General features: G+C 43.3%; 1 protein-coding gene across 1 annotated transcript in view; it reads right to left on the bottom strand.

Moving 5' to 3' along the window:
- Window positions 1-2,637: 2,637 nt before the first annotated feature.
- CDH20 (cadherin 20) overlaps window positions 2,638-21,455 on the bottom strand; it is a gene marked incomplete at its 5' end in the record, with an annotated part of 37,196 nt that continues 18,378 nt past the window's right edge. Inside the window, 6 exons of the mRNA XM_084209451.1 lie at window positions 2,638-4,026; window positions 5,432-5,683; window positions 12,743-12,860; window positions 14,786-14,907; window positions 17,409-17,545; window positions 20,880-21,133. Of these exons, the coding sequence (XP_084065577.1) occupies window positions 3,527-4,026; window positions 5,432-5,683; window positions 12,743-12,860; window positions 14,786-14,907; window positions 17,409-17,545; window positions 20,880-21,133 (1,383 nt within the window). The 3' untranslated portion in view covers window positions 2,638-3,526. The remainder of the gene's footprint in view (window positions 4,027-5,431; window positions 5,684-12,742; window positions 12,861-14,785; window positions 14,908-17,408; window positions 17,546-20,879; window positions 21,134-21,455) is intronic.

Below are 21,455 nucleotides of genomic sequence, written 5' to 3'. Positions count from 1 at the left end.
TGTCCTCAGAGAAACAAACCAAAATGAATGGTGGTAAAAGCTCTGTGCACTCAGACCAGCCTTGGAGCACAAGGGGACACTGGTGAGGGCACATAGACCTTGTCCTGGCCCTCTGACATTTCTGCCCTTTCACCAGGGCAGTGGATAGAGTGGCTGCCATGCAGAACTGGGACTGTCCCTTGGAGGTGTCTGGTGGCGTGCCAAAGCCCAGTCCCTCCACCATGGCAGGCTGAACTCCCTGGCTGCAAACCATGAGCAGGTTTTATGTAGTGCTGCAAATGTTCTGCACACAGCCAGGGCTGCCCTTGAGCGGGAGGCTGAGGACCCGTGTGACCACTGTGCTTGTTTCACTGACAGTCTGTGGCACCACACATTTCCTTTGGGCTTGGAGTCTCCTCTTCTACTCTGGGCCTGCTGAGCCCTGATGTGTCTGAAAATGATCCTTTTCATATCTCATCAGCAAAACCAGAGGGTTCTTCTGTTTTGTTTGTGGGAGCGTGATAGATGCAAGTGTTGGTTGTTGGCATAGAGATTTCACAGACTGCAGAAACACTGTCACCTGTTCCATAAAATGGAAAAAAAAAGGTGCCAGGCTGCCAAGTGCCTACTAAACACCAGCTGGTAAGTGTCACAACATCAAGCTGTGCAGCTATTGACTGTGATCACAAGTTGAGGCAAACCTGAGGACAATCAGAGCCTGATGCTGATATGCAGCTTAGGAAGGTGGGTTATGAATTCCCCTGTGGCATGAGTGCAAGCCCCTGGCAAAAGGGCTGCTGGTCTTTCCGTAATGGGGGATACACACCCTGGGGAGATGCTCCTGGCTGCTGCACAGCCTGTCTTGCAGAGACCACATCTGGAGGCTTCTGTGGAGTCAAAACAGACCATGAAGCAGCTTGTCCTGGGATAATTCTCAGTAAATGCAGGAGGTCGAAGGCAGTGTGATGCCGGACTGTACTTCTATGCCCCATCCTCCCACTCTGCCTACGATAGGAGATTTAAACCATCATGAAATCAAGATATGAAGAGCAGTCTAGAGGCCTTTTTGTTACTGTAGACTGTGACTACTGGGAGAGACAGTAATGGTCTGAAAATGCCAAATCATAGCTCTGTGGAGGGACAAGTCATCTTTGTGCATTGCAAGTAGGCACAAAGTATGGCTGCAAGGGGTACATGCCTTATACTTCCCCTGGAAGGCTTTCAGTAATGAGTGTACCGATGCCTAGAAAGACACCTAGAAAGGTTACAGAGCTTTAACAGCTGGGGTTTTAAGAAGAAAGACACATCTGCTTAAAATATGTAAAACTAATGTTTAGATCAGACAGGGAAGCGGTGGAATAGATGTCCTTCTGTCTGCGTTCCGTGGTATCTGTGGTGGCAGGAGGCGAGGCAACTCTCAGACTTTTAACAGCAGCTTTGTGTCCTTTAGACTCCTTCCTTGATCGTGATGGCTGCAGTTCTAGTTTAATGTTTAAAATCAGCATGACATGTGAGAGTGAGTGCTACGGTGTGAGTAAAAGAATCACTATCAAATAATTATCAGTGCTCTTTCTGCAATGGTGTAAAGCATGTTCAGGTGACAAGCAGAACCCTTGGCATACTATGTTTGTGAAGGCCCGGATTTTCATCACATCAGATTAACAAGTCATTAAAACCTTTTTTCCTTGGTGGGTGCATGGCTCTCTAGGGATGCATGACATTGTATGAGTCTATGGAAACAAGGCTCCGGCCTTAAATTGGTACAACCTGAGATTAGCAAAGGAGACTGCAATGATTTGTGTGCATCTGCAACAGGAACTGAGTAAGGCATGCCCATAGTAGAAGTGTGGTAACTGGGTGGTTATGTGTTATCTATTTTCTGGGCAATTGGAGGTGTAGAGAGTCCTTAGCTAGAAATAAATCTGCAAATTCCATTGCAGACTGTTCTGCTTTCAGAGGCCTTTTGCCACTTCCCATGAAACTTGTGTTAATTTCCCTAGCTCTTCTCATTTACATGTGCAAACAAGAGACAACTTGGGCGCAAAACTGAGTGCAGAGTAAGAATAAATAGGTATTTTATCTTAGTCTGTCATGGCTCTGAAGACATGAGACTCTTGTCAGGGCTGTGTAACTGGTTTCCAAGCCTATCAATGCCCAGCCTTAATGTTTCAAAAATGTCAGGCAAGACTTTGTTTTGACTTCATCATGATTCGATTAGAAAAGTAAGTCTGGTGGGCTGTACTTGGGCAGATTTGCTGCTAAGGGCAATGTCCAAGTGAACAATGATAAAAGAAGCAGACAATCTGCTCGATTCTGCAAACTGAAGCCTTGTCTCCTTGACACAATGCTGATGAACCATTTTTTCGTGATGCTCAAGGCATGTCAAGCTGCAGATAAGCACTAACTGCTGTGTGCAAAGCAGTCAATAAATTGCCATCAGACTTTCCCTTCTGTTTAACTTTTATTAAAAGAGGTGCTAAGGTACTGTACTGTATGCAGTACATCATATTTATTACCAAAATTAACAAATATACAAAACTTATACATGTAATTTTCTTACATCCATTTATTCGTCTATAATACTGCATTTGTTCAAGTAGGTTATCTACAGTATGTAAACATCCCTTGGATTGACCTCACACAGATTAGGAAAGCCCGTCTAACCCATGTAGTTACCAAATATAGCTTTTTCTTATTTTAAAATTTATTTGGCTTTCATTGGTAGAATCTAATCTTCACATTTGGCACATGGAAGAGACATCTACAGTGCAAAAGAGGCAGATTTTCTGGTTTTGTTCTGAGCAGTTTAGCAGAGTCATGGTTTTAAAGAGTCAAGAATAAATTTACACAAACTTGATAGGAGATGGATTAGTGTTAACGCCAGTGACTCACAGATCAGCCACTAAACTAGAGCAGAAATTCAAAGCCTCTTCCCCAGCCCTCTCAGTCACGTGGGAAAAAAACCTCCAACCTCAGCCTTATTTCTAAAGGATTAAAAAAAAGCTCTGTTAGCAGCAGAGGGAGGAGTTTAGTTTACAAGGAGCCCTCTGAGACTCCAGTTTCAATTTTCTGCTTTGTGGATTTTTTCTCTTGTTAGCAAGCAATTCTTTTCTGTTTTAATGGGGAAAGAAATGACCGGTGGGAAGCAACTCTTCTGTGGTGACAATTTCTCAGTGAGTTGGAGATTACAGTTGGAGTTTATAGATCTTTGAACCCTGATGTATAGAGCTCAGTAAGCTGCCATGTACAAAGGGGAGAGAAAGGAAAAGAGAGAGACAGCAATGCCGTGGAGCTCTCCAATTTTGCTGTAAGAACCAGGAAAAAACTTCCTTCCTTCTGTTTCTCATAGTTTCAAAAATGTGACTTAATTTAACTGAGTAAAGCTGATCCAGAGAGACTTTCATTCACACCCTTCTTCCCATTCTCATCCAAGCACTGTATTGCTATTTTTTTATGAGGCCTCACCCACGTCCCCGGAAGCATCTGATGAGAATGGACCGAACCGGACACCGTTCCGCATGGAAAGCCCTCTGCCATTCCTCTCCCGTTACCACAGAGCCCCGCTGCTGTCCGTGGCCCCGTACATCTCCGCCAGCTTCTTGAAGCGCGGCCCCCAGTCCGTCAGGTAGTCGTAGCTCTGGTCTGAGTCTGTCGTCACGGATTGTAGGGAGCTGAGCGACTCCGCCACCGAGCCGTTCCCTTCAAACATGTAGGTCTGCAGGGAGTCGAAGGGAGGCGCCCACAGGTCCATGTCAGCCTCGTACAGCTTGGCGAGCACGTAGTTGTGGACGTTGTTGTCCATGACGCACGCCTGAGGCACGTATCGGGAGAGGCTCTCTATTTCGGGGAGCATGTCCTGCCGGTTCTTCACCACCAGCTGGGCCTCCCGCGGGTTCCACATGGCGGCGATGTCGAAGGCCTCCGTGTCCTCCTCCCCGCCGCCCTCGTCATCGTACCTGACGATGTTCTCGTGGATGTTCTCCTCCTCGTCGATGATGTACGGCTGCTTCCGCTGGCGCCGCATGGAGAGGATGAGGAGCACCAGCACTGCGGGAGCCAAGCAAGACACGGGGCTGTCAGCAAGGACACAGATCTTGCTGGGGCTTCAGACTTTCCTCTGCCCCACTTTTCCCTGGGTGAGCCCAGCTAGCCCCTTGGATTTAAAGAGCTGCGGTGTTTGCAGGCTGAGGGGTGTAGAAATTTCTCTCTCTCACTCCCCAGTCAAAACTAGTATCTTGAGGACCTGCTAATCTGTCCCCCTGAATTCTTAACTCCTGGTGACACTTAGGACATGGATATCTAGTGGTGCTTGCCACTTTTGAGCTAGCCAGCTCAGAGGTCAGTAACAGTTTATCTGCAGCAGCATAGTGCCATAGAGATATTTTGTTTTCTGCTCTGTGGCTGCTCTGCAGCTTTGGGGATGCCACTCGGGCTGGCCACTGCATGTGACAGAGATGGATGGTCCTAAGGCACCACTGTGATATGTCTGCCCACACAGCAAAATGCAGAGCTAGCCCCTTAGTCTGCTGTAAGAATTTTTTTGTTTATCTGCAAGCCTCCTGCAGCGCTGCAGTGCTGGTGCTCCTCGCCCTCGCTGTGCTTATTAGCATGGGAGAAGTGGTCATACAGGCACCAGAGCCCTTTTCTATTGAAAACGTGCTGTCACTTGGTATCTATTTCCAGAGTTAGAACTCAGCAAAGATTTTGGATACTGAAATTTGGAGCTGAGGTATCTAGGCTCCTTTGAAGAGCCAGAATTGAGGCACTTTTAAAGAATTTTTCCTGCATCTTACTACACTGTTCCTCAAACTGGGTCCCCTGAAATTTCAGAGAATGTGTGTTTTGAACTAGTATTGCATGATTTGAGAGAGTGAACAAGGGAACTGAAGTTCTTTTGAAACCAGCAGGTAACAGAGGACGTAGGATGTATGGGCAAGGAAAGCATGAAATTTAATTGTGGAGAGAGAACTCGTGCAAGACCCTCAGCCACTTTACTGTGGCATAGGCACCATTTAAATGTAGAGTCTCAAGGAAAAAGGATGGAGGTGGGGATATCTCTCTCCAAAAGACGAGAAATGGAACTGGGCTTATCACTATTGTTTCCTGTGGAGCAGGATGAGAAACTAACCTGCCCCAAGCCACAGCTCTCAATACTTCTCTATACCCTTGCAGGAAAGCATGGCCATGTCAGACACCATAGCACTTTGGCCACCTGGCAGAAATATCTGCAGGCCATAGTTTTCCCCCCTCCCTACAGTCCAGATCCTGAAGCTATGCACAGCTGACTACACCATGGGGTCCTTGATTTGGCACTTTAGACATGCCTGCATCTACATATAGATGCATACACAGATGTGTGTGTGGGTGTGTTTGGGTCCTGCGCCTTTGGCGGATCGGCACCACGGCCAGAACCGACAAGTCTGTCTCTCCCAGGAAGAAGTGAAGGCTTTACCCAGCAGGACAAAGATGCAGGCGAGGATGGCGATGAGCGCCCCTCGGCTGAGGCTGACGGGGAGCACGTATGCCTCGGCGTTGCAGGACATCACCATGCCCTCCTGGTCGCAGCTGCACACGTGCACGGTCAGCGTGCCCGTGCTGCTCAGCACCGGGCGCCCGTTGTCACTGATCAGGATGGGCAGGTAAAAGGTGTTCTGCTCGTTTTGTCTGAAGCCCGAGCGCCGTGTCAAAATCCACGCTGTGTTGTCTAGGGGCAGGAAATAAACAGAGAGGACAGCTTATATGCAGAGCAAATACATCCAGCAGAGAAAGAATGTTAAAAAATCAGCCTTAGACCCACATCCATTTTTTCTTCTCTCTTCTTTTTTTTTTTTTTTTTAAATCAGTTAATCACTAATAATTTTGCCTCTCCTTCCCCTCTTCCAGTAGATCCAAACCTGAGAGGCATACAATACACACCTTAGGAGTTGCCTTTACCCCCTCTGATATAAGATGCCCAGAGCAAACTCACAATGTTCAGATTTAGTTAAGAGAGTTTTCAAAGCGCAAGACAGAAATGAGCAATTGAAGGCAACTTGTTGTTCCTGTTTGCTTATGTTCAGCAGCTTTTCTAGGTCTCAGACGCTGCCACCATTTTGGAGATGCTGGCTATAACCTTTGTGGACATGTTATGGTACTCTGGTTTTTGATACATGGCATGATCATCTGCTTAAGGCAACAAGGGAACACAGGAAAAAAAACAGCTTGCTACCCTAAAGCAGCAGCGAGTTGAAAATTTGCAACGAAACATTTTTTCTGTGAAGTACATTCAATTTCTTTAGTACTTCTGCCATAGAAAAAAGCCAGAATGCTTTGTGTCGTCGTCAGAATTATTCTGCTTTGATTTGACCATTCTGCTTCATTTAGTGTGACTGCCTGTTCTTATAAGAACTTAAATCAAAAGGAATCAAAATGATGCTGCTGACAAAAATAGTAAAAGAGTGACCTAACAGCCAGTTGCTGTTGGCCATTTCAAGGGAAATTCCTACCTTTGGGGCTTTTTCCTTCATATTCAACATGCTTTTTTAAAATGTCAACATTTACCAGTGGCATTTGAATTCCTGTCTATCTCCTCCCTCAAATTTCTCAGAATGTGCACTACGTTTCCTAATTTAAAAAAGTGAAAAATGGATTCAGCAACATGTTCTCAATTCTCATCTCAGAATGCCAAAGCAAAACTCTTTGGAGATGAGTGTTGATTTTGTCAGTGCTGACTTTGAGCCTTGTAGCCTCAGAGACTTTTGGAAAGTGCAGGACTGAATGTCTCTAATATGATCTGGCTCACCAAAGAGACTAAAGGAATTTGCATGAAAATTGTCCTTTCTTACAAGCATGTCTGCAAGGCTAGGGCCAGGAAAGATTACTGGGGAACACAGGTACTTTTTCACTTTGGCAGACCCACAAGCTCTGATTCTGTGCACTGATGCTGTGGCATTTTTTGGGAAACGATCTTCATACTGTTTCTTTTACTACTTAGTTTTATTTCCTGTTCCCTTGGTTCAAAAGAGGTCACACAGTCTGACCATCTGTGTCTCCAGGTTGTTACCAATGTACATTTGCTATGCTTGAAAATGTAGGATGCTGATCAGCTGTCCCAGGTGGATTGGCACAATGGGACTGCTGCCTGGAAAAGGCAACAAACCTTCTGATCACAAGTAGACTCTGAAAAAACCTAAAATATTAACATAGAAGTGTTCAATTTCCTTATTATTCCTCTATCCATTCACTGCTAAGATTGAATCTTGGGTGATTTTTTTTAGTGTAGAGATTCAGGTTACATGCAGATGAATTCAGCTATATTATCTACTGTTCACCAAAAATGATTTGATGGCTTTTTGGAGGAAAATCAAGAGCTTCATATATAGCCAACTGTGGAATATAGGCAAACTCAAGATAGATTAGCCAGACTTGTCTCCTAGACTTAAAATTACGGTCCAAGTTACAAACTCTGTGCTTCTAGTCTTATGGCATCAGAGAGTACAGGCACACCCAAGTATTGAGATGTCAGGTTCCACAGTTTGTGAGACCAATTTAAATTTGTGACATGCTTTTAAAAAGAATCTCGGGGTCTTTTTTCTTGCATGTCAATGACATTTCAAGCTACATTAAATTATGAAGTGTGTTCCATGCCTGCATGCAAATACAAAGTGAAATTGTAGTGTCTTGTTAAATCATGTGGTCCCAAGAGCTGGAGCTTTGAGGAAAAACCACCAGGTGCAAGATGAAGTTGCTTAAAACTGATTATGTGTCAGTGTTTGCTGATTTCACCTTTGATCTGCAGTGCAGCTCTGAGTACAGTGGGTATGACAGACACAGGTAGGTCTCTTCCTAGGAACAAAGAGTAGGACAAAAGAAAACGGCCTCAAGTTGTGCCAGGGGAGGCCTGGATATTAGGAAAAATTTCTTCACTGAATGGATGGTCAGGCAAGTGTTTGAGTCACCATCTCTGGAGACATTCAAAAGATGTGTAGATGGGGCACTTAGGGCCATGGTTTAGTGGGGGACTTGGCAGCATTAGATCAACACTTGGACTCAATGATTTTGGAGGCCTTTTCCAACCTAAACGACTCCATGATTCAGGAATGTGTCCCAAAACTCATCAGAGAGCAGTACCCTGTCCCTCCTCGGCTTCTGGGCAAAGGGAGTGCTGTGGACAGGAGCCCTTGCCTGCTCAAACCTTTCCCTTCTCTCTCCTGGGGCACATACAAGTGCTTTCTCTCCCTTGGGCTCTTTATGTGCCCTCTATATGTGCTCCACAGCTATTAATATCACATCTTTTCATCACTGGGCCAGTTTTGGCATGAGGAAAAGCAGCCCAAAGGCAGAAAGTGGCAAAGTGCCTGTGTTTATGCTGTGTCAATGAAAATACTTGAGTCACCCTAACTGGAGTAATTTGGATGTATTTCGCTTTCCTGGGTGAAAGATTCACTTTCTTTAAACTGACTTACAATAGAAGTCACAGCTTCTATTCAGGTGACAGCAAACCTTCATTTCATGTAAAATTGCTCTTTGTGAGGGGAAAAAAGATTCATTATTCTGATCTGGTCATACTTTGCCTTGCAAAAGGAGTCACAGGGAGTGAACCTGACAGAAGCTGTGCAAAATCAGCTAGTGAGAGATCTCAAGGGTTTTTAACCATTCTTCTTTCAGGCCAAAGCCAAGATTCTATAATCTAATATTGAAAGATATATATGTATATATACCTTCTGCTGTGATGCCCTGACCACATCATCCAGGTCTTAAATGTTCTTGGTAATTAAATTCTCTTTGTAACTCCCAGGATTACATTCTGGGCCTTTTGCTTCATTTTGCATTGTACTAGGCAGGCATCCAAATCATCCCTAAAGAATTGTTCTACCTGTTACTCTGCAACTGAAATACATTGGTGCCAAAGCTTGTTGTGTGAGTCATCAAAAGCCAATGTGATTTGATGTGCTAGCACAGCGCGAAGGACGTGCTGGAATGTGATGCAGCATGGCAGAAACTGGAATAGACAATTTTATTCCAAATTTGATATCTGCTAAGCCCCAGCCATCAAGAGAAGAGGGCTTGTGAGGACATGAAAGCTCCATTATATTAAAAAAGAAAAAGCAGGCCTGATAAGAATGCACAATATTTTTTCTCTCGGCATCCAGCACGGCAGCTTTGGCTCGTCGTGGCTGGATGGCAGCACTAAGCTCCAGCACTGAGCAGAGATGCTGAAGATTGCAGCATGGCTGGTTCCACATTTGTGTGAAAACTGAACTTCCCACAGGCATGCAGGCTGGTGTCTTCATGTGGTTGTGAGAACAAGCCATGGAGCACCATCTTCCTGCAGTTTTCTGCCTCACTGGAAATGATGTACCTCTCTGGAGAGGTCAGGGGACACTGTGTAGGTTCCAACCTAACCACTGCTCTTCTCACAGGAAAGGCTTGCTTTCTTTCTGCACACACCTGTAGAAGAACTGGGGATGATTAGCCTGACAATTCTGTTAGACTATAAAACCTGATTGTAGTAATTATGAAGAGCTAGGAATAATATAAATAAATATTCCACCAGGAGTGGGAGAAATAACACAAGGAAGCAGGCAATCTAGATACGACAGGGTGGGGGAAAGAGTCAAATCCTTTCCTTGAGGATTTTCAGCTTACTGCTTACATGTGTGAAGTAGACCACAGATTTAGGGAAGGCAGAAATAGCTAAAATTTTTTCCCAGGACAAATTTAATTGTAATGCAAAGGATTGCCAGGACACCATGCCTGGCATTATTTTGCTGTAAGAATGACCAACATTATTTTGTTGGTCATTCTTACAGCAAGCCTCTCTTTCTAACTTATTCCCAGCATAGTCTCACCTGGAAAAAGGTGGAAGTAGGATTGCTTGCCAGTCCCCTAGAGCAGACACCGAAGAGATGGGAGACTCCAGCTCAATTCCCTGCCTCATCACATTTATCCTATAAGGCCTTTAGAAGCCTTTGTGCCCAGATTGTTGCAGCTACTTAGCATGTCTACTTCTCCCTGATTTTACTGAACTCAAAGAGAACCCAGCATGTAAGTAGCTTAATTTCTCCTTGCCCCAGATCCCCATCTATAAAGGAGAACAATAGGATTTCTCTCTCTGCTGAAGATATGCAAAGAATGAATTGACTGAAGAAGTTCTCAGAGACCAAAATTACAAGGGCCAAAAAAAAAATGTAAAACAGCTCATCAGAATGCAAACTGTGATCTATCTGTTGCTCAGTATAAATCAAGGTTTTAATTGTTGCCAAGAAGGCTCCATGTCTTGCAGTTTCTCTTACTGCTATATTGGACAACCAAGTAATCAGCACAATTGCTAATCTTAACAGTGCCTTCCTGCAGCCTGGGAAGCATTCCTGTCTCGTGTTTATGGGCACAGGCTGTGACTAGCAAAGTGTGTTCTGTTTCTTGTCTAGCCACCCTGTGACAAACAGTATAGCTACCCCCTCTGTGCCCAAGTTACATGATTTATATAGCTCTTAGTGGCCCCTAGATGGAAATATAAGCATAAATTACTTTTACTGAAATGACTACTGCTCTCCAAATTGCTGAGGCAGTAAATAAAGCCTTAATCATAGAATCATAGAATATGCTGTGTTGTAGGGGACCCTTCAGGATGAATCCAGCTCCTGGCCCTGCACAGGATACACCAAGAGTCACACTGTGTGCCTGAGAGCTTTGCCCAAGTGCTTCTTGAACTGAGACAGGTTTAGTGCTGTGACCACTTCTCTGGGGAGCCTTTCCAGTGCTTGTACAGCCTCTGGGTGAAAAACCTCTTCCTCATATCCAACCTAAACCTTCCCTGACTTAGTTTCATGCTGTTTTGTCAAGTCCTGTCACTGGTCACCAGAGAGAAGAGATAAGTACCTGCCCCTCTGCTTTCCCTCACAAGGAAATGATAGACTGCAATGAGGTCTCCCCTCAGCCTCCTCCAGGAAGAACAGCCCAGGTGACACCAGCTTCACCCTATACAGCTTCCCCTAAAACCCTTCACCATCCTCATGGCCCTCCTTTTGGATGCTCTCTAATAGCTCAATATTCTTCTTATACTATGGTTTACTATGTGGATCATTCAATTCGTCAGGGGCTTGATACTTAACATTTTTATTTCAAATTAGTAACTAATAGTACCCAAAGCTTCTTGTGATATATATATATATACACACACATATACATATACATATACACACACACATACATACATACATACATACATACATATATATATACACACATATATATACATATATATACATATACATGTATATGTGGAAAACTGGTATTTTATAGAGAGTGGGAGGCACAGCCATTCAGTCACTGCTGTCACTATAAATTATTGCAAGCATGGCCTGAGACAGAAAAAGTGCATCTGATGCTGGGAGTTTTGTGAGTTTCTTTTTTTGGAACAATGCCTTGAGGATGAAATGAGCTTTCTTTGCCAAATGCTTTAGCAATAGTTGTGTTATATTTGTTCATTTATTTTGGCAATATATACTCACAAATAAAAAAGACAAGGAGAGAAAGAAGGGGATAAAAATGCAAGAAATTGTGTGTGGGAGCTTTCAGGGACACTATAGAGAAAAATGCTTTTGGGATGAAAGAACATTAGCAAGCTGAGGAGGAGGGCTCCAGACACTGCAAGTACCATGTTTTAAGACATGTTTGGTAAGTGAATGCATGGGGATTCTTTATAAGCCTTTCTGTTGTTTGTTCATATGCCTGGAGAGGCCCAGATAGGGGCTTATGGAAGTAAGTGTGATAAGCAGGCATGTGTGGGAGCAAGGCTGGGCTTGGAGGCTGGCCATAGATGCTGCAGGTGGCCAGTCTTTCTCCCCATTTATTTTGGAATTGCTTGCTGATTCGTGGTACTTTACACACTAAACTCATACTGAAACCCAGCCCCTCAATACTGACTTTCCAAGCTCTACACCAGGTCACTCCAGGTCCTCCCTCTTTCCTAATGAGGGCTGGTGTGGACCTGATTTTAGACCTTGTCTGTCCATGCAGATCATCTATCTACAGCAGTCATGCAAAGGCCTGCTATGGCAGGACTTTCCTGCAGGCTCCAAAACCACCAAAGCTTTCCCAAAAGAATCAAACTCCACTGGTTAGAATGCTCAAATGCCAGTGATTTGCCATGAGTCTTCCCACTGGTGTTTCAGTTTCTACTTAGGTCATCTTACACAGACCTTTAGCTGTACTCCAAGTTACCTCCCCAAGGCTCTGCGAGTCCTCCCTACTTCCCTCTTTCTCTAGGGAAATGAGGATGTGCAAGGAGAAAGAAAAAACTGCTTGGGGGAAAAGACTGGAAGAGTACAAAAACCTTCCTTTTTATGTGCCTGGGAGAAAACATGAAGAGTACAAAAAAAGAAAAAAAAAAGAGCAATGTAATTCCCTTCAGATTTGTCTTCTAGTTCCAGTTACTATCCTACCTTTAAGCATCTCCTTCTGAGCAAATGCAATTTCCACTCCGATAATCCGAGATGCCTGCAGCCTGACCAAAAGACCTGAATTTGCACAAAACACTGGCACATTTCCTCGAAAAAGAAAAAGGGGCCTATTGCTAGAGAATATTTATAGAGAAGAAAATATCATATAACCTTCAAGTGTATTAAGTAATATGTCATTTTATTATTGCCTTTAAGGAGCAGGTGTCACTTGGTATTATTTGAAATGGCAGTCTTATCACCCACTGTAAGTCACAGCTTCTCAAGTCCAACTCAGGCATTAGAAATTAGAGTAGCTAACTGTCTGTGTCCACTCTGATTACCTTGATTGTCCCTTAGAGTAAAGTTGGGGTTGTTGGCTGCCTCTGGAGCCAGGCTGTAGTAGAAGTGCTGACCCTCCTGTGGGTCATCCCTGTCGATGGCACTCACTGTCTGGATCAGCTACAAAACACAAGAGAAAAGTAGAAATGGGTGAGAAGCAAAATATTTATAATATAAACAACAATCAAACCAATAACATGTATTTTATATCTATAAATATAAGCAACTGGAGCATTTAAATAAAATTGCCTTCCAGAGGTACAATCTTCTCTCAAGAAGAGACTCAAAAGCTTGCAGGGGTCATCTATTTTGCTGTGGTCATGCACATCAATTTTAAACACAGGAAGAGATATTCAGTTTACCTCAAATAACAGAAGCTTTCCTGTCATGCATCCCTATCTTCTGTTGCACATTTCTTTTTGTCTTTTGGGGGCCCAGGCTTTTCAGAAGATTCATTGTGCATTAGAGAGCTTGTAAGAAAGCTCATACTTACTTTCAGCTTCATTATGCAGGTAGAAAAGGACTTCAGGTTGATTATTTTGCCACTCTTTTAGTTTTAAATCAATAAAATTCTTCCCAAGATGTCAGTGGAAATGAGAGAAAAGCCAACCATGCAGAATGCATATGCAATAAATAACACCAAACTAAAGAAACCTACACAATGCTAAATCCAGAAAGAGATTTGTTACTTCACTTATGGAGGCTTTGTAAAGTAGGTCTAACAGCTTGAAGCACAATGAGCACTGTCTGAATAAACATTCTGGCATCTTTTTGGACAAGGAATAAATCTTCACCTGGATTTTTTTAACTTGAAAGTTATTTTGGGATTCAGAGGCAAATGTCAGACCCATAAAGGCTCTTTCACCACCTTAAAACTGATTTCAGAACTTTTAAAAATGTGGCAATAGAATTTAGTGTTCTCTGCTGAAGGAAGTAGTCCAGATTAGCATTCATAATAATATTGAACTTAGACAGCTTATTACCTAGGACACTCACCCTTTAAAACCAGGAAAAAAAGTCTAGGCAATGACTTCTATTGCCCATATTACTAAGAAGCTCTGTAAACTGGTGAGATGAAAATATCCTATGTATGATAGTTGGAAGGACAGTTACCCCAACAGTGAGCAGCTATTTCATTCTGTTTCACACAGCTGGGAGAAGCTTCAGCAAACACACAGTGATACTACTTGCATAATTGTTCCTTCACAGATCATGAGAGGCGTGTCTGTGTGTTTAAATGCTATTTATTCTAGTCAGCTTCTCATGAGGAGGCACCAGTCCCCACCGTGGACCCTGGTGGTGGACCAAGAAGAGGCTCCTCACAAACAATCAGCAGCAGAGCTTGCAGCAGGTCCAGTGAGGGAGAGCTCACATCTGTCTCTGGCACTGGTGACCTTGTCCAAGGGCTTTGATGGGGTTTTGGAAGGGAGAGGAGCAGAGTCTTCACTGCTTGCTGGAAGCTGCTCCTTTAGAGTGTGTGCAATGGGAAGTCTTGTGTTGCTTTTGACTCTTTGTCATCTCCAGTTCACAGCAGAACATATTCTGCTTGGCACCCCTCGGCAACCTGATGTAGTAAGTTATGTCCAGCTCCTGTAAGTCCAGGTGTGCTTAAGGCTTTTAAAGCATTTAGTAGTAAGCCTTGTCTGTCACACGTGGCCTGAGCTGGTTCTGTGGCACTTCTCATAACACTTCTCCTCTCTTTGATGCTGCTACAGGACACACTGGCTGTTTGCCTGCTGGCACATGCCTAAGGGAAGGCTTTATTTCAGCTATGAAATGCTGAAATATGTATTGTGCAGTGAGCATAGAATCTACTTTGGGAGAATAAAAGAAATGTGGGAGAAACAAAAGATGTACTATACGTGATGCTCCTTCCAGTGGGATATGCTTGCCTTTGGAATGAAGCACAGACAGCTGCTGATAAGAGTTCAGATGAAACGTGTGAGTAGCTGAGCCCTCTTTCCAACACTCACCTGTCCTGGCACGCTGCCTCCATGTGGGACAGCATACCCTTCCCAGCCCCTGGGGATACAAGCATTTCTCACCTGGCCTGCTTTGGCATTTTCACAAACAAAAGCTTCATAAAATCTCGCAAACTCCGGTGCGTTATCGTTCACATCCAGGACTTTCACTGTCACAGAGACGCTGCCCACCTGCGAGGGGTTATCTGCAAGAAGATGGTTTAATGTAAGGAAAGGCAGTATGTGGGAAGGGGAAGAGGCTGCTCCTCACTTGGCTCAAGAGGTAAATCAGGTTTTCCACTACTAGCTTGTGTTAAATCAAATTTTCCCATTGGGAACTGTGGTGACTTGGGTATTGTGTGACTCAGAGTGAAGCTGCAAATGCTGCTCTCTGTCTAGCCTGGCTCCCTCCCCATTTAATCACATATTTTACAGACAAAACAATTCTGTAGAAGACTTCAACCTGGTTCAGTCCAATGAACAATTTCTACAGCAAAAGTTTTAGACAATGCCTCTTTTTTTTTTTTATTGCCCTTCAACTGGGCAATACTGTTTGTTGAGCCTCCCTACTGAAAGCATGAATTAGGAAGGTACTGTTTTAAGGATAGACTTGTTATTTAGAACTTGTTAAAAATGGCAGTTTCTATCTCCAGTTCAGAGATGGTTTTGCTCAAAATTTATGTTCCTTGAACTCAAAAATAGTGTCAAGTCTTTGATACTTTGTACAGAGGGGTTTAAAATGTAATAACACATGAAATTGAACAGAAAAGCTTTCAGTGAAGCTTAAAATTGCAATGAAAATTTTGCATTCTGCATGACATCATTTGTGATGTTTCTGTCCCACTGGTGCATTAGCTTTCTTTGTCAGTAAATCTGTACATCTTTTCACATATCTTCACAAATTTCAAATTAAGTGGCTACAGAATAATTTGTTTTTCTTACTGTTCTTGTCTGCCCCAAATCATCTTCCCCCCCTTATTTAATGATAAAATGAAACTGTAATCAGAAAGAAAAAAAATATTAAGGGGTCAGAAGAGGTGCAAAAATTAAGAAAATTCCTTAATATTAGTATTCTCATCTTCTTTTTAGCTGTAGCATTTTGTGCATTTATCTCTAAATATATCTCCCTTTATAGCAAAAAATTATATATTCATATAAACAATAGAGAGTTTACATAAACTCTAGAATTTTCTTAAATGTTTAGCATACTGTAGTCTACAACAAGTGTTACATTTTGCCATTGAGACAATACTCAGACTATGCTGTTTCTTCCTAATTCGTAATGAAATCCTTCAGCTTCCCACATAGGCATACATACATCTTGCTAACACACCTCTTGTTGTGGCAGGTGAATTTACACCCTTAGAAATAATTGACCTAACTTTTAGGACTAGGGGCCTTATTCAGGAGTGCAGAGCTATGAAATTTTTGAAACTATTCACCAAATTAAAATATTGTGCTGCACATGTACAGAGCAAAACTCAGAAGACTGATGGAAAGAGAGCCAAAGGAAGACATGCCTTCCTATTGCTCTCACCCTCAAGTGCTGCTACAGGGGCAGCTTTTACAGACTCATGGTATTGTAATGGCCATTGGTGGCCAGAAATAAATGTAGTGTCAAAATAGGGGTGAAATCCCATTGTCTCAACCACTTTCACTACTTAAAAGGGACAGAAAGGCATCATGTGCTGGAACAGCCTGCAAATATGTGGCAGAGTCACTCCAGCTCTTGTGAAATATTCCCCCTTCTTCCAAGCTGGCCGATTGCAATTTGGGCAAGCTTGTTGAAACTTTGTTCCTCTCAAAGTGCTCCATATCTCTGGCACAGCCTAGATGTGCAGGAAGCTTTCTGAGACACAAGGGATGACTCAGCTATTGGCACCAAGCTGCAGAAAAGCTGCTGCCCCTCACAGATGAACTGATATCCTGAGCAAAAGCTATGTGAACCGAAGGAATTTCAGGTGAAGACTAGGTGAACCTTTTATTTGCTTATATATTTGAAGCTCCTTTATGAAGCTCACATCTGTGAGCATTTCAAACTCCGTGAAATTTTTCATACTGACACAATGAAATGAGCATCTCCTTCTTCTCACAGCCTTGAAAAATACCCAGCACAGATGAATCCTGAGCTGAGTTTTAGCTCACTGTACAACCCAAAAGCATAATGAGTTCAGCATACTCGAAGATCCCAAAGCACTCTAGCCCAAATTATTTATGTAGCAAGCAGATGGCGATGTCATTTACTTGCTGCTGAACCAGAGCAGATTTCAACTAGTGACCTAGCAGTATAGGATCACTGCTGCCTACCCATCCCTGCACCACTCAAGCCTCCCAGGCAGGACTGGGAGCTCTAGCAGCTGTGCAGCCTTTGCAGTATTTTCTTTAGCTGCCTTGGCTTTCTGAAGTGAGAGGGCTCTGCAAGAAACACATCAGGAGGAGTTTTAAATAAATCCCTGGAATGCTAATGAATTGAGAAAGAGGGACTCTGCATTTAATTGCCTGCCATCCTGTATGCCTCCCACCACCCTGTGAAAATGAGCATAAAAAAAAAAAAAAGCAGTATTTGCTGGTTGATGTCAGAGGAGCAATTCACTTAATGCGCCTTCTCACTCAGTGCATAACAATATGTGAACTTTGAATTCAGGTCCCTCAGCCTGCTTTGTCTACTGCATCTCTTTAATCTATGTACAGTCTGCATTCTCCTTACTCAGCTCCATGGCCAGCACAGTGATGTTGTGCCAAGAAATGTCCTCCCGGTCGAGAGGTCTTGCAGTCATCAGTGCTCCCGATGTTATGTCGACATAAAAGAACCGTCCCGGATCGCTGCTCCTGTCAATCGAGTATCTGCAAGAGCACATACGAAAAATATTATGCAACCTCTGTGAAAACTGTGTGTTACAGCCACCAAAGTATCCCAGCAATGGAGACAGTGTTGTACAAAGCAGATCCACATTCTTCCACAACCTAGTTATGTGCTCCTTTGACTTGCATAGGTCCAGGGTGAGATGCTGGAAAAAGGTCATGAGGCTAATGGCATTTAACAGTTAGTACTACTTGAATGGAGCTGGGAGACAGGAAGATTTAGAGGAAGAAGCCTCAAAGTAAGGCACAGATCAGTGCAGGAACATCTGCTTTACAGAGGAAATCTGCCAGTGAGGAGTATAATTTTTTTTCTGAGAGAACTAATTATGCCCTGTCTCTAGGCAAATTCAGACAGGATGAAAATGGCTTCAGATCAGCTCATTCTCTGAGCACCTAGGTTGATGAGGAGGAACCATTCCCTTCCTTTTCTTCTGTATTCTCTCCTTCTTGAGTGGAATAAACTCCACCTGCATCCTGAAGCATGCTACTGATGGGGCTGTGTCAGCACTAGGGGGATGATCGGGCCTTTCTCAGAGCATCCAGTCAGAAAAACAGCTCCCTCTGTGGGGCTGATTCATTGTAATTACTGAACCTTCCCGACCAATGTCATGTCAGTCCAGTGCTGGGAATGGGGGACTGTGGTGGCGCCTGCAGGCCATAAAACCTGAGCAGGGAGGCAGCTGTTGGACAGAGGTCACTGCTGTCCTTGGGCAGAGGGACGATTTCTCAGGGTGGGTAAAATACTCAGTATCCTTCACAGGCATCTCTTTGCTCTTAGAGGCACTTTGTGCAAGCTGCCTTCCCAGCTGACCATTAGCATGGAAAGGGATACCTTAGCCAAAGCCACACACAGGCCTAGGTAAATGTCACAGCCTAGAACAGAGACCAGACTTTCTGTCCTTTTTGTTGGTACTTTCATCAGAGTGGATGGGAATTGAAAGCATTAGTCTCAACAGACACTGAACAGGGCTCATTCTTCTGAATTTTCTCCTTTCAGCATGAATGCATTCACTGGAACAAGCATGACAGCCTTTTCTTTATATAGGGACTTATTAAACCAGGATATAAAACACTATTGAGATATGTTGTTGGGAAATTCTTTTACACTCTTTTCCAGAACAATCAAAGAGGAAGAGATGGCAGGTTTGTATCTCTTTCCTTCCCAGTCCTTCCTAACTCTTCATCAATAAAAAGATTCCTCGGGCATTTGATTTATTTAGACAATAAGTATATTTTGGTATAATAACTATTCTTGTATGAGGGCTATAAAAATAATTTCTCTCTGACATTTTAAGGCCAATGAGCATCTGAAATTGACTATAGCCTTGTGATTAGTGGTTCAGAATTAAGCACCGGTGTCACGAGGTACAGGTGGATCTTTTTCTAGATTCTCCGGCTAAGTTCTCTTGTTTAGTCTACCTGCTCCTGCACACTTGTTTCCACTGTACTATTTAGATAATCTTCCTGAATCATTAAACAACAATCATGGCATATTTCCAGTCATCAGAATTTCACAGGGTGGGAGCCAGGTACTGGATGCTGGGAAAGTGAAGCTTTGAGCCAGATCACAGTTTAAATTTCAGATGGCTTTCAGCTTGTGCAACACAGTAAGTATTTGGGATTATTGTCTTTCTTAGCTTGCCTTGCCCTGTGCAAAGTGAATTCAGCTTAAAAGAGTGCCAGACTGATTCTGCATGGAGCTGGAATGAATGGAGGAGACCACAGAAGAGGCAAGAACTAATTCTTGCTATCTGCATTTTAGATAGCATTACAAATGGTATTTATTCTTACTTTTAAAATCTGTTCCTTTACCTCAACATGGGGGAAAAGAAGGGAAGGAAAGAGGGAAGAAAGGGCAGTGGAAAAGGAGGAAGGTGGGGAGAAAAGAGGAAGGAAGCTGTCAAAATACAGAGTTGCAAAAGAGTCTGTGCATATTTACAACATTTTTTTTAAATGCATCCTTGTTGATGGAATCTGTGGTTTATAGAGTGTTGTTCATCAAGGGCAGTCACTGCAAAGCTCTGAAAAAAACTAAGAAAAAACTCATTAAAAATAACAATGATCAATTCTACTCTCTGATAGTCCTCAGAATTATTCTTATACTATTTTAAGCAGATTAGCAGAGAGCTGTTTGAATTGCAGCGTTTGGATGATGCCAGACAGTATTCAATCAGCAAAATAGGATGCAAATGGAAAAAAGTTTAGGGTAATGAAATTGTGATGCAGACAGTATAATAGTTTTACTGAGGAATTTGAGGCAATGTCATGAGAAGTATGATAACCTTCTAATGTAGGCAGAAAAGATAGGTATATTAAAGTAGCAGAGATGAAAAAAATAATTAGACCAGCAACACAGAATGCCATACCATTAAGAAGAACAGGCTTTGTGTCTGCTCAGATCTTCTAGCTGAAGCCCACAGAATTGCTCATTTAGATTTTACTTTTTTCAAAAAATCCTAGTACTCAGTGTTTCAACTCCCTCCTGTATTTCCCAGGACTGTTCCTGAACACAGGCATCTCAGAAGCTGCGCCAATGCACGGGTAGTCAAACAGGAGCTCAACACCCAAAACCCTCGGATGAGAGGAGCAGCCAACCTGCTAGGATAACCAAAGTGCCTGCATTTGTTGCTACTGCAGGTAGGAAAAATTTCTGTGTGGGCTGGCCTTGGAGAAGAACACCCTCCTCTGATAAATGGGGCTGGCAGTGGCTGGCAGCCACTGTGGAAAAGAGTGCTATGATCACACAAATCTGCTCCTTTGCTCCTTGCTGAGTTGCACCTATGAAGCTCCCATGGCTGTAAATGCACCTTTATCTTTGTTACCTTCTGATGGGAATATCAAACTCTGCATCTTTGACCAGACTCTAGATAACTTAACAGTTCTTGGATATTTATTAGCATGCATTCAATCTACTCCAAAAGTAGTGCTGTGTTTGAGCTTGTTGACAAGGACAAGCTTTGAAAGAGAAGGGGGAAAAAGCACAAGCAAGTCGATCCCCTTGCCATCAGGATGGCAGTGGGTTCTCAGTGATACTGTCAGGTTTTGTGCCAGCATAGGCAAGATTCTGGGACTTGTTTTTTAATAGACTTGCCTGACCAGCTCATTGCAAGGCTTGATGCTGATGTCTTCCACACCACAGAACGGGGGGAGCTCCTGCATGGCTTTTACAGAGCCCTCAGTGTGTGAGGTCTGGTTTGCTAAACCCACTGATGACCACTGCTGGCTGGAAAGAGAGAGTCCCTCTCACTCACCAGTGCTCCACCAACCAGATGTATTAAGGAGTGCTCGTGGGGCAACACACAAAGAGAGGACAGACCTGATGGAGTGGTTGGTCACATCTGGGTCCTTGGCAGAAATGATCTGTATGGTGGTCCCAATCTCCACATCCTCGGGGACTTCCACAAAGTAGATGCTGGGCTCGAACACAGGAGGCTCATCCACGTCCTCCACACTGATGTGGACGGTGGTGGTGTCACGGAAGGGACCCAGGTTCAGGAACCGCATTTCCAGGTGAGGGTTGGCACCCTCTACCTTCAAGGTGTAGCTTTTCTTGCTCTCAAAACTTAAAGGCTGAGGAGAAAAAATTAAATCTACCATCAGGCACACTGAGCCATATCATTATTACTCTTAATTTCAAGCGCAACAAAGATAAATATTTGCAGATGCAGAAAAAGCTTTGAAAGACAGTAGTATTAGAAATGGCACTGTATATGTTTTCTGTCTTTAATTTGATAGTTGAGCTGGAATGACCAGGTGAAATACTTGCAGATCACTTCAAAATACATATTCTTTCATTCTTCTTGCTAAAATGAAAATATAAACAGTCACCCTGCCACTGCATCGTGATTCATACAACCTGTTTCATGCCACTTTGATGAAAATACATGAAGAA

The sequence above is a fragment of the Fringilla coelebs genome (assembly GCF_963513975.1).
Source record: "Fringilla coelebs genome assembly, chromosome: 1".
Classification (NCBI taxonomy): Eukaryota; Metazoa; Chordata; class Aves; order Passeriformes; family Fringillidae; genus Fringilla; species Fringilla coelebs.
This window is presented reverse-complemented; position numbering and strand designations above follow the sequence as displayed.